At 35.4% G+C, this 11,364-nt stretch overlaps 1 protein-coding gene and 1 long non-coding RNA gene across 2 annotated transcripts; one reads left to right on the top strand and one right to left on the bottom strand.

Moving 5' to 3' along the window:
* Nucleotides 1-3,659: 3,659 nt before the first annotated feature.
* Nucleotides 3,660-9,345, top strand: LOC147393532 (65-kDa microtubule-associated protein 3-like). Its single transcript, XM_086456863.1, has 13 exons — nucleotides 3,660-3,899; nucleotides 4,891-4,980; nucleotides 5,064-5,270; nucleotides 5,718-5,969; nucleotides 6,049-6,258; nucleotides 6,439-6,594; nucleotides 6,694-6,853; nucleotides 6,957-7,108; nucleotides 7,179-7,266; nucleotides 7,524-7,597; nucleotides 7,966-8,040; nucleotides 8,138-8,402; nucleotides 8,632-9,345. Exons 1-13 carry the CDS (start codon nucleotides 3,825-3,827, stop codon nucleotides 9,117-9,119), a joined length of 2,292 nt encoding a protein of 763 aa, XP_086312989.1. The 5' UTR covers nucleotides 3,660-3,824; the 3' UTR covers nucleotides 9,120-9,345.
* A 1,166-nt stretch (nucleotides 9,346-10,511) lies between these two features.
* Nucleotides 10,512-11,364, bottom strand: LOC147393531 (uncharacterized). The gene is made up of 3 exons (XR_015182239.1): nucleotides 11,193-11,364; nucleotides 11,063-11,125; nucleotides 10,512-10,962 (listed from the first exon to the last, which is right to left on the bottom strand). It is a non-coding gene; the product is annotated as an uncharacterized LOC147393531 (long non-coding RNA).

Below are 11,364 nucleotides of genomic sequence, written 5' to 3'. Positions count from 1 at the left end.
ATTCTTTAGAAATTTACTTATGAATTGGGGTGGCATTGGCAAAAGTTAGTGTGGCAGTAGAATCTCTTTTTTTTTTTTTAATACCCTTTGTTGGGTTAATGGCCTACTGGTCCTAAGCACACAACTTTATCCTGATTGGTGATTTTTTAGCAGCTTTCATCATGGATCTGAACTATTCATGGGCTTGTTTTATTAAGCCCATTAGAGTTGTATGACGACTCTAGGATTGCCAGAAAAAAAAAAAAAAAAAAAGACAAAAAAATCAGCTTTGGGTTCAGATTCCAACATCCGATTCTTGATCATAATCGGATTTTATTTTTGGTTTGGATTAAAGAAGTGATTTTTTTCATTATCAAAATCACCCATTGGTTAGAATCAGAAATGATCCAAGACCGATTTCTTGCAATTTTGGAATTTGTTTATTGTGTTCTTACGCTAATAAGACGTATGTTATGTTTTGTATCGTAACTATATAAACAAGATTAATATGAGAAAATTATGATTATAAATTTGGAAATCAGTTTAGTGTAGTAAAACGAGATTGTGGATGTTGGAAATTTGTTTCTACTAAGGAAAATGCTAAAGTGATATTGAAATTGACATCGATTCACACATTGCTGATGTGAATGTATGTACGGATTCATAGATGCTTTTCATCGAGATACGAGTGAAAATCATCTATGGTTCTGTGTTCACCTCCACATCAGTGATGTGTGAATCGATGTCAATTTAATGTTACTCTTCTAATAATCCTTAAAAAAAAAAAATGCAAATCTACCTATGTGTTGAAAGCCATTAGATGGAGAATACTGTAAAAAATAATGGAGAGAAATTTTCTTTATGTGGGCAAAATGATTTGTGTTAGAAAAACATTTTCTTGCCGAGTGGGGAAACTGCTTTGGATGTGAAAATAATTTTCGAGGAAAAATGTGTCATCGTACACCTGATATTTGCATTTTCCAGTGGACTATGTGGGTTGATTTTTAGGTACTTTCTTGATAAAATTACTAAATAACTAAAATAATATTTTTGAAGAGAGATTGACAATATAAAATGCATTTAATTTTTGAGTAGTGCTATAGTTTGAGCATCTCAATAGACTCCTTAAAATTTGTTGGCTCTTTACTTTAGAGAGTGAAGGTTGAAAAAACTATCTTCAAGAGATTCTTTAAAAGTAAATATTAAAATAAAGAGGGGGCTTTTACCCTCTACATAGAGAGAGCCTTCAAGACTTGTTATTTTATTGTTAAATTTTTTTTAAAAAAACATTTTCTTTATTAACTTAGTAAGAATTCAAATCTTACTAAGGATTGTTGGGCCCACATGGATTATCACATTGGCAGTCCAAAACAACAATTTTCTACATTTCATAGAAAAATTCATAGTAAAAAAAAAAAAATCAAATATTTTTTGAGCTTGATCCAAAGTGTTGAAAATAGATGGCTATCGAACTCCCAAAACTTAAATTTAAAGATTAACGGTGAAAAATAATGTTTTTTTTTCTTGAATTCTAAGAATTTCATTTTTTAAAAACGTGTGTTATCCGATCATGTTTTTAGATGTTAAAATGTAAGTTCATGACCCTTAATAGGATTTAAGTAAGTTTTAACAAATATTTATTTGTAAAATAAAATATTATTAAGAAAACTGATTTTCTGACTAGCCCACTTGGCATACTCAAATTAGTTTCCTAATGTGGCATGTGTTAGAACCATAGATTTTTTCCCTATGGATACACAACTGCACATATTTATGGGGATGTGCAAATGTGTAACCTAAGGCGTAAAATCTATGGTTCTAGCACATGCCATGTCAGGAGAGTATTTTGAGTATGCCATGAGGGGGAGTAAGATTATCACAACTTTAATATTAAATATTAAGAATAGAGAAAGACTTGTGGAGTTTATTGGAGTTGGGATCAAATTATACACTAGCTAACATAACTTTAAAAAAAAAAAAAAAAAAAAAATACAAATGTCAGAATTGCTCATGTACGACACTTTCTAAAAACATTGTTTATGTAAAAAACCATTGATTTTTCTTCAAGTGTATAAGATTCGTGTCTTGAGAAAGAATCTATGATTCTGTGCACACCCCACATCAACGAAGCACTCAGACAGTGTTGTAGGAAGTCAATTTAGCATTTTTCTTAATTTTACGATCAACTTATCCCAATGATTTGGGGTTGGCTATAACTCTATTCCACTCGTCCAAAACTAAGTCTTATGATATTGCGAATGTGCTTTCATTTTTTTCATCCATTTTCTTTTGGGCTTTCCTCTTGTTTTTTATTCTGTCTATGTAGTGCTCGATATACATTACAACATCGATCCCAGGCCTGAAAAACACGGAGGATGAATATATTCAGAATTTATCGCACCGAAATTGATTTGAAATTCATTAGATTGGATCCTTGTTAGATACAAATTCTATATGAAACCTTTGGGTTAAATTGGATCAAATCCTTTTTGACATTCAAGCTATCGATGAACTTCTTATATTTAAATAAAATATGGAATGTAATTTACATACTGAAATTTTATCAAATCATTGTCCTATCGGATCGAGACATATGTGATCCAGAACCAATCCGATAGGTTATTAAATCAGATCATTATCAAAAGCCAAATCCTATATCTATATTTGATGTACCCATAAGAAAAATCTGTATTTGATGTTATTGGATTGGAACCAATCGAATTTTGGATTTTGGGTATGATCCAATCCATTGATAGTTTTAGAACTACTTCGGTCAATAATTCCTAGGACCCAAAACTAGACCTGTCAATGGATCGAATTAGACCCAAAATCCGATTCGTTATGATAATTTTAGGTTTCGATCGATGTTTTGAATTTCAATAAGGATCTGATCCTATAAGATTTTGATCCAATATCTTATTGGATTGGATTTGGATCAACCATGTCCTGATCCGATAATATGTTAAAAAATATATAAATTATACTAGATATTTATTCAGATGTGTGAAGTTTATTTAGATTTTGTATTTCAAATCAGGTTTGGCCTGATCTAGACTCGATCCGATTGTTAATGGATTGGTTCTAGGTCTTAATATTGGGTTCGACAAAACCTGACCCAATAGAGATTCGATTCGACACTTATTGGATCAGCCCCTGATCCGATCCTAGCCTTATTGGATCGGTACCATATCAATCCCAATCCAATCCAGACCCGACCCATTTACAGCCCTACCCAAAACGTCCTTATATAATTGGGTGTTGTTTTCGCGTACAATAGATCCGATCCATTAATCCTCTTATAAAGCTTGAGAATAGCGATTTTGTAACGACAGTGTCTTGTTTGATTTTCAAAGTGAACTTGGGTTCTGATGTAAGGAAGATCTTTTACTTACGCACGTGTCACATAGTGGACCGAAGATCAACCAATCCAGATTATCTAATAGGTGGCCCACTAAAAATAATAACTGCAACAATCATAAATTTCTTGAGATTTGATATTGGCATAGGGTGATGAAAATATGAACGGTTCACGTTGTAGTGTTTATCGAAGATGATGAACCTGGAATACATATTAAAATCTCCCTCACTTTATCCTCTGTTTTTTTTTTTTTTTTGAAATTCAAATTCTCTTCGCTCTGCGTCTCCATCCGAGCCCCATCATTAAAAACAAAATCTAAAAAACGTTACATCTTTCAAACGGCTACTTTCTCTCTCTCTCTCTCTCTCTCTCTCTCGATCTAATCCAGTGTTTTTCTCCGCACTCTCTCAAGAAAATCCGAATTTTTTTGTTAGAAATTCTTTTCTAGATCCAAAAAAATAAAATTTTCTGGCTACAAGTTCGAAGAATGTCAAGTTTGGGCAAAGATCACGGTCTCTTGATAGGAAAATCGACAGAAACCCTAACTGGGTCGCTTGATAAGGTAACATTCTTTGATTTATTTGGCATTTCCCACTGTTTCTGTATTTTGGTAATTTGTTGTCCAATTGAATCAGAGATTTTTACTGTCTTTATGTTGAAACACGTTTCATATTTTTTTGGGATCCAATTACAGGATCTAGGGTGGGTTAACTCACATTTTCTAACTCTTTTATTTCTTGTTCAATGATCAAGAACCCTAATTTTCTTCTTTGTAGTTATGAAGGAAAAACCTATAAATGGACTACAGGATTAGGGATTTGAGATGAAAGACCTGATACTCAAAATCTAAAATTTACTTAAAGTTTCCATTTTTTTGAACTATTAAATTGATGTGTTTGGTTACAAGCAGAATTTCCACACTGACATAATGATTGAGGTATTTCTTGAAGAAATAATGACTTAATGGATAAAATATAGTTGATGTGGCGCTACATTGTAGAAACACAAATATTTTGGAGCTTTATATATATTTTCAACTAGAAAGAAAGGAGAGAGGGAGAGTTATAATGGGTTCACATTATCTTTAATCGCTCAAACTAGGACAAATCTACATCTGGGAAAGTAGACCCTTTACAAAAAAAAATCTCTATTTGTTATGTCTGTGCCTTGTATTCTGTTGGTATGATTATGGAAGAATGGACTGTTTACCAAGGAGCCACTCATTGGGAGGGTCCAGCATTTGGATGACTTTTTTACTTGAATTTCATAACTTTTTGCCATATTAAAGAGAACATGACACATAATTTATGTGGTTTGACAAGATTGCCTATATCCCCCGGTCCACGATGAGATTCTTTCATTATTTCTGTGAAAACCAGGGTAACAATTGCCCAATCTCACTCTTAGAAAAACTGAAAATCCCTCATAGAAACCGTAAAATGAGTTTGCTATCTAACTTGTTGACCCTCTAGATTCATGATTGACCCTCTAGTCCATCACTCTCTTTATACTATCTTGTTTTTGTCGTTATATTAATTGCTATTCTTTTGCAGAGAAACAATTCCTTCAACATGTCTACACTGCATAATGACCAGCTTCTTCAAGTGGAAACGACTTGTGGATCTCTTCTAATTGAACTTCAGGTCTTTTCTTGGTGCTTCTTATATTTTGCAACCACATAAAGTTGCCTTCTAGTAATGCTTAATTTCTATTGTTTTAAATTCAGATAATATGGGATGAAGTTGGAGAATCTGATGCTGAAAGGGATAAAATGCTACTTGAGCTAGAGCAAGAGTGTTTGGAAGTCTACAGAAGAAAGGTTGATAATGCAAACCGTTCTAGGGCTCAGCTACGGCAAGCAATTGCTGATTCTGAAGCTGAGCTGGCAGCCATCTGTTCAGCAATGGGTGAGAGACCAGTGCATATCAGACAGGTGTGTGGGTGTCAACCGAACTTTTGAAAATAGATCCCAAATTGAAGGAATTGTAAATTTAAACCGGGATAGAAAATATGTTAAGTGTACATTTTCCTCCACTCTCAGGTGTGTCATACCCCAATTATCCCGTGACTCTCTTAGTTCTCCCCCTCTCCAACATATCGGTCGTTTGGAGTAGTTGGTTGGTTAACGTGGTATCATAGCGCTAGGTTCGTATAGGTCACGGGTTCTATTCGTTCCACCCTTATGGGTGAGGGGGAGTGTTGAGTGTCTATTTTCCTCCACTCTTATATCCATAGTTCTCCCCCTCTCCCACAGATCAGTCTTTTGGAGTAGTTGGTTGGTTAACAAAATAGGCACCCGGTTTTTAACTGTTTGTCAGCTATTTAATAGCACTTGTATGATAACTAGACTTTTAAAACTGTGTTCATGTCTTGTCTTCAGTCCGATCAGAACACTGGAAGATTGAAGGAAGAGCTTACTGCCATAATTCCACAACTAGAGGAGATGAAGAAGAGGAAATGTGAAAGGAGGAATCAATTTCTAGAAGTTATGGAGCAAATACAGAAGATATCAAGCGAAATATTTACACCCACAGAATATAATCCATCTAAGATAGTTTTGGATGAAACTGATTTGTCCTTAAAAAAGCTTGATGAATTGCACAGACAACTTCAAGCACTCCAGAAAGAGAAGGTTTGAATTTTTCCTCATATTTTAAAGCTCTTTATGCTTTACCCCCAATTGATTTTACTTGAATTTTCTTCTTCTGCAGAGTGATCGCCTGAACCAGGTCATGGACCATCTGAATACTCTGAACTCACTATGCTTGGTTCTTGGTATAGATTTCAAAGACACAATTAGGGAGGTTCACCCAAGTTTAGATGATTCAGGGGGAGTAAAGAACATAAGTAACGATACAATTGAAAGGCTGTCTGTTGCAATTCAAAGACTACGAGAGGTTAAGATAGGGAGGATGCAAAGAGTAAGTTTATGTAAACTTACGTGTTTCATTTGAGCTTGGACCCATAGCTCAGTTAGTTTGACACATTGCAAAGCAACTTTGAGGTCGTGGGTTTAAGTCCAACTTACCCTTCAAAAAAATATATATGTATATGTTCAACTTTATTCCCAATTTTTATCTTCTCTTTACAATGCTGTGCAGCTTCAAGATCTTGCAAGAACTATGTTGGAGTTATGGGATTTGATGGACACACCAAGTGAGGAACAACAGATGTTTCAGAATATTACCTCTAACGTAGCTGCTCTAGAACATGAAATAACTGAGCCCAACACTCTCTCGGTGGACTTCATTAATTATGTACGTGAGTCTGTAAAAATAGTCTATAAGAGGAGAGGTTTCTTTGTCATTTGTTTCATCCATTTTAGACTCGTGAAATTCATTGTGTGGCGTAAACAGGTTGAGGCGGAAGTCTCTAGGCTGGAAGAGCTGAAAGTAAGCAAGATGAAAGAGCTGGTTTTCAAGAAGAGGTCAGAGCTAGATGACATTTGTAGGCGGACACACATGGTAGTAGAAGCAGACAGTTCAATGGACTATGCAATTGAAGCTATTGAATCTGGTGAGAGCATCTGATACTTATTCTTTGCATTGGACACTGTTAGTAGTATACTAAGTACACTATAATTTCATGTTCGTTATACCATGCATCTCTTATGATGCAGGAGGCGTGGACCCCTCTTGCGTTCTGGAGCAAATCGAACTACAAATTGCAAAGGTTAAAGAGGAAGCTTTTAGTAGGAAAGAAATACTCGAAAAGATTGAAAAATGGCTGGCTGCATGCGAAGAGGAGTGTTGGCTTGAGGAGTATAATAGGGTTAGTAATTAATTTTTGTTTGTCTGCGTGAGCTGTCGTTATTTTATTCACTAATATGGTGGTGTTTCAGGATGAGAATCGTTATAATGCTGGAAGAGGTACCCATCTTACATTGAAGCGTGCTGAGAAAGCTCGTGCTGCAGTTAACAAACTTCCAGGTGTGCACATCCCAACTCTATTGATCAATCAGTCATTAAAAAAAAAAACCCTATCAATTACTGTTTTTTTGGTCAAGCAAGTGAGATTAGTTGTCTTTGAGGGTTGACTGACAGACTTTAACCAACTTTGCAAGCTTTCAACCTTCTGACTACCAATTACTGATTTGCATGATTTTTAATAGAAATGATTGGGAACATACAATAAAAGGGTCATACCTACCAAGTACTAATTGTTTGGTGATTTGCATCTTGTCCAGCAATGGTGGAGGCATTGGCATCTAAAGCCAGAACTTGGGAGAAAGAAAGGGGCATTGAGTTCACATATGATGGTGTAAGCACTCATTTTGTAAACGAAGTTCGATATTTACTGATCATCTGGATTTATATTGATCTGAGTTGGCAAGCTGATGTATATTACGAAGAAACTCTATTTTCTAAGAATTTGCCATGTTCAAAATCCTTTTGTTCTCATATATACAGCTTAAATGAAGTCATTCTCACATGAACACACGCTGACTCAAACCTTAGTTTTTAGTCTTATACTTTATTCACCAATGATATAAAACTTGTTGGCATATCGGTTTTGTAGTGGTTGGTGTGATTCATTTCTCTATTGGACATTGATACATATGTCCATGTCCATGTTATATGCTATTAGGAGCCATGTGTGATGATCTTTTTTTATTCTCTAATGTGCAGGTTCGACTTCTTTCTATGCTTGAAGAAGACAGTATTTTAAGGCAAGAGAAAGAGCAAGAGCGTCGAAGGCAGCGGGTATGTCCTTTGTTAAAAGTCCATCATGCAGGATCAAAAGATGACCAGTACTTTCTAATTTGTGACTTTTGTGCCAATTTGTGTCTGCATTGTGCAGGATCAGAAGAAACTTCAGGGACAGCTAATTGCAGAACAGGAGGCACTTTTCGGGTCAAAACCAAGTCCTTCAAAGCAAAATAGTGCTAAAAAAGTTTCTCGAATTTCAACTGGAGGTGTTAGTAATAGAAGACTCTCACTTGGTGGAGCAATGCTGCAAACTCCAAAACCCAATTCGATTCACTCTGCAAAACCTACTCCCAGAACAATCAGGAAGGGCGATCGTCTACCACCACAAGATGATAGTTTTTCAGCTTTATCTGCAGGTTAATATTTTAGATATCTTCTATTGCCACACCAACTTTTGCTAACGCAACCACAATATGTGTGCTAATTCTTTGGTGATTTACATATGAATTGGGGATGGCATTGGCATAAGTTGGCATGGCAATATAAACCCTCATATTTTAAGACCATTTTAAATCCAAGCTATTTCAAGTTGGAGTTGGTTATCAACATACTTTGTTTGATTGTTCTATTTGCATATTTCTTTAGGTAGGAGAGGCTTAGATATTGCTGGTCTCCCATTGAAAAAGCACTCCTTCGATGCTGCAAATGCTCGTGAAATAGAATCATCACCCATGACGCGGAAACCCTTCTCTCCTGTCTCTTCCACTGTTTCATCGAAGGCCAACACAACAAATGTCCTAGAAGATCTCAACACAACACAACAAAATGGAATTTTTCAGAAAACAGTTCCAAGTTACAACAACACACCATTGACGACTTCTTCTAAGATAGCTTCTTTTGCTGATGAAGAGAACAGAACCCCGAAAACAATGCCAATTCCGGTGCCCTCTACTCCTTCAACTGTATCTGTACCGATGCAGACGGCTGCAACTCCGGCTCCTCCAGTTTCTGTTCTCTTCGGAGCTACTTCTAAAGTTGAAGAGGAGATGCGGCCTGAAGAGATTGAATACTCATTTGAGGAGAGAAGAGCTGGTTTCGTCCTTCCCACATTCAAATCAGTAATGCAAGTTTGACATATTGCATCTTCTGTGATGATCTTGAATTGAAATGATCTTCTCATAAGAGTTCCTTTTTTGTGTGTGTTTTCCTTGATTATAATATTATTTGTGATGGATAAGTCAATTTTAATTGGCTTCTCTAATTCATGTACATAGTCTGCCAACATTGAGCGTGGATTAGGATGTCAAACTTGTTTACTTCATTTTAATCTATTTGGATTCTCGAACTTCTTATGACTGATTCCTTCTTCCGTTGGTGATGGTTCAACATTCTAACATACAATTTTTTAAAAACTTCATATTTGAACCTCACTAGTAATACACATTGATTTTTCATAATTGAATGAAATTTGATGAAGTTTAGATTTTGGTGTATCTTCGTGAATCTACGTCTTGTGTATGTTATCTCAAGAGGTAGGTTAAGGTAATCTCATACTTATTTTCTCAGTTATATTACATGATATTTTGTCCAACAATTTCACAAAAAAGTTTAAATTGCACCATAACATCAAGCATTCTCATGCATTTTAGTAAACAAACACATAAGCTCGATGAAAAAAATAACATAACTCATGCTCTTCATCTTAATAAAATGACATAATTTCATAACATATAATATGATATTTGGTATAAGTTGCTTCTCCAAATAGGATTCGATCCTTAACTTCTCTCAAATAGGAAGTATGTAATCATCACTATTAAGCATTCTATGAGTGTTCGTAATATTTCAAGAGGTGATTTCATTAGTTGATTTTTTACATTGCGCTCTTTCAACCTAATGGAACTAACTTTTTAAATTGAATCCACCTCGCTTTTTCATCCGTAGACATAGATTGAATCTACCGAGTTGTATGGTTCTCCTTGATAGAATACCGATTCAAGTTGAGAAAAGTAGGACCTGAATCATTGGATCCGATTTCATTATCACTCATTCTTGAATAGTTGATAGGCTCCATCCTCGATCTAAGGCAAGAGGGTCGCAAGTTTTTTTTTGAGTAAAATCATGAGCTTTATGAACAAAAGATTAATTTTCAAGTTTTAAAATAGCAAAAAGTTCTAGTCTGAACCTTACCTATAGACTGGGGCAAATTTTGCTTGGTCAAGGGTGACCCATGGCTAGAGAAAAATTTGCCCAATTTTTAGGTAAACCCACGGCTAGAATAAAATTTTGAACTAGCCAAGGGTTACCCATTGCCAGAACAAAATTTTGAATTGGCCGAGGTTCACCCACGACCAGAACAAAATTTGATTCAAAATTTCTTGCTGTTTTTCGACGAATTTGCTTATAAAACCCATATGGAGTTCCCCCCTTCGCATTTCAGACCTAATCTGTCAATTTTGTAGAAAATAGACATTTATTGAAGTATACATCTAAAAGGCAAGATATGTGAAAATCGACGAATTTAGGTAAAAAAGAATAAATGTTTTACAAACACACTCAAGTTATAAAACACGCAATATTTTATTACAAAATCACTAATAAAAAACACTCATGTAAGCTAAAAGAAGCCTTTGGTCCTTGATGAAACTTCTTAGCCAGTGCTACCTCAGGCTCTGGTTATGACTTTGGTTTCCCTAAACTTTCGGCCTAGCCTTTGACTCTAGCTCAATTGGATACTCAAACTCATGCTTCTTAGAGACGTAGTTGGTTTGGGGCTCAGAAGGTCTCATGAACCAACAGTTTGTGAACTTAGCATTGTTGGTTCTCGCTGCTTCTCAAGTAGCGTTTTTTTCCAACTTGGTAGTACCCATGAGGACCAAAGTCACTTGCTTGACGTGGCTCAGTGAGTAGCGCTGAGTAATAAGGTGTCTGGTAAGCGCTAGCCAACGTATAAGGAGCACTGCTCCTAGAAGCTTCCTAATGAGATAAAAAAAATATATACATGTTAATAAGTACAATCATTTTGTTTTACTTGGTTGAATAAATAATTACTAGCAAAAATATTTTTTCTATTAACCTATAATGACTCAGGTGGCCTCTGATAGGAAGAACTGGCACCTTCTTATGCCTACTGATGAGCCTACAAAAGATTACAGGATGATTAAATCAAAGTTTTCAAAATGAGGAAAAATATTACAAGTGCTTACCAACTCATACTGGAGTTTCTCAATGTAAGAAGCAGGTTGAGCCATCTCAAAATTCCTCCTTTCATCTCGTTCAAGGTACCTAGCCAACTCAACACTTTGAGTGCAAACCGAACAAAAAACAAGAAGTGAGAAAATGATAATGATAGCTAAAGAGGAAAAGAGAAAGAGGGTA

This window comes from Akebia trifoliata, chromosome 10, assembly GCF_017979445.1.
Source record: "Akebia trifoliata isolate Shusen 1 chromosome 10, ASM1797944v1, whole genome shotgun sequence".
Taxonomy (NCBI): domain Eukaryota; kingdom Viridiplantae; phylum Streptophyta; class Magnoliopsida; order Ranunculales; family Lardizabalaceae; genus Akebia; species Akebia trifoliata.
The sequence above is the reverse complement of the archived record's forward strand: the minus strand, read 5'-3'. Positions and strand labels throughout refer to the sequence as shown.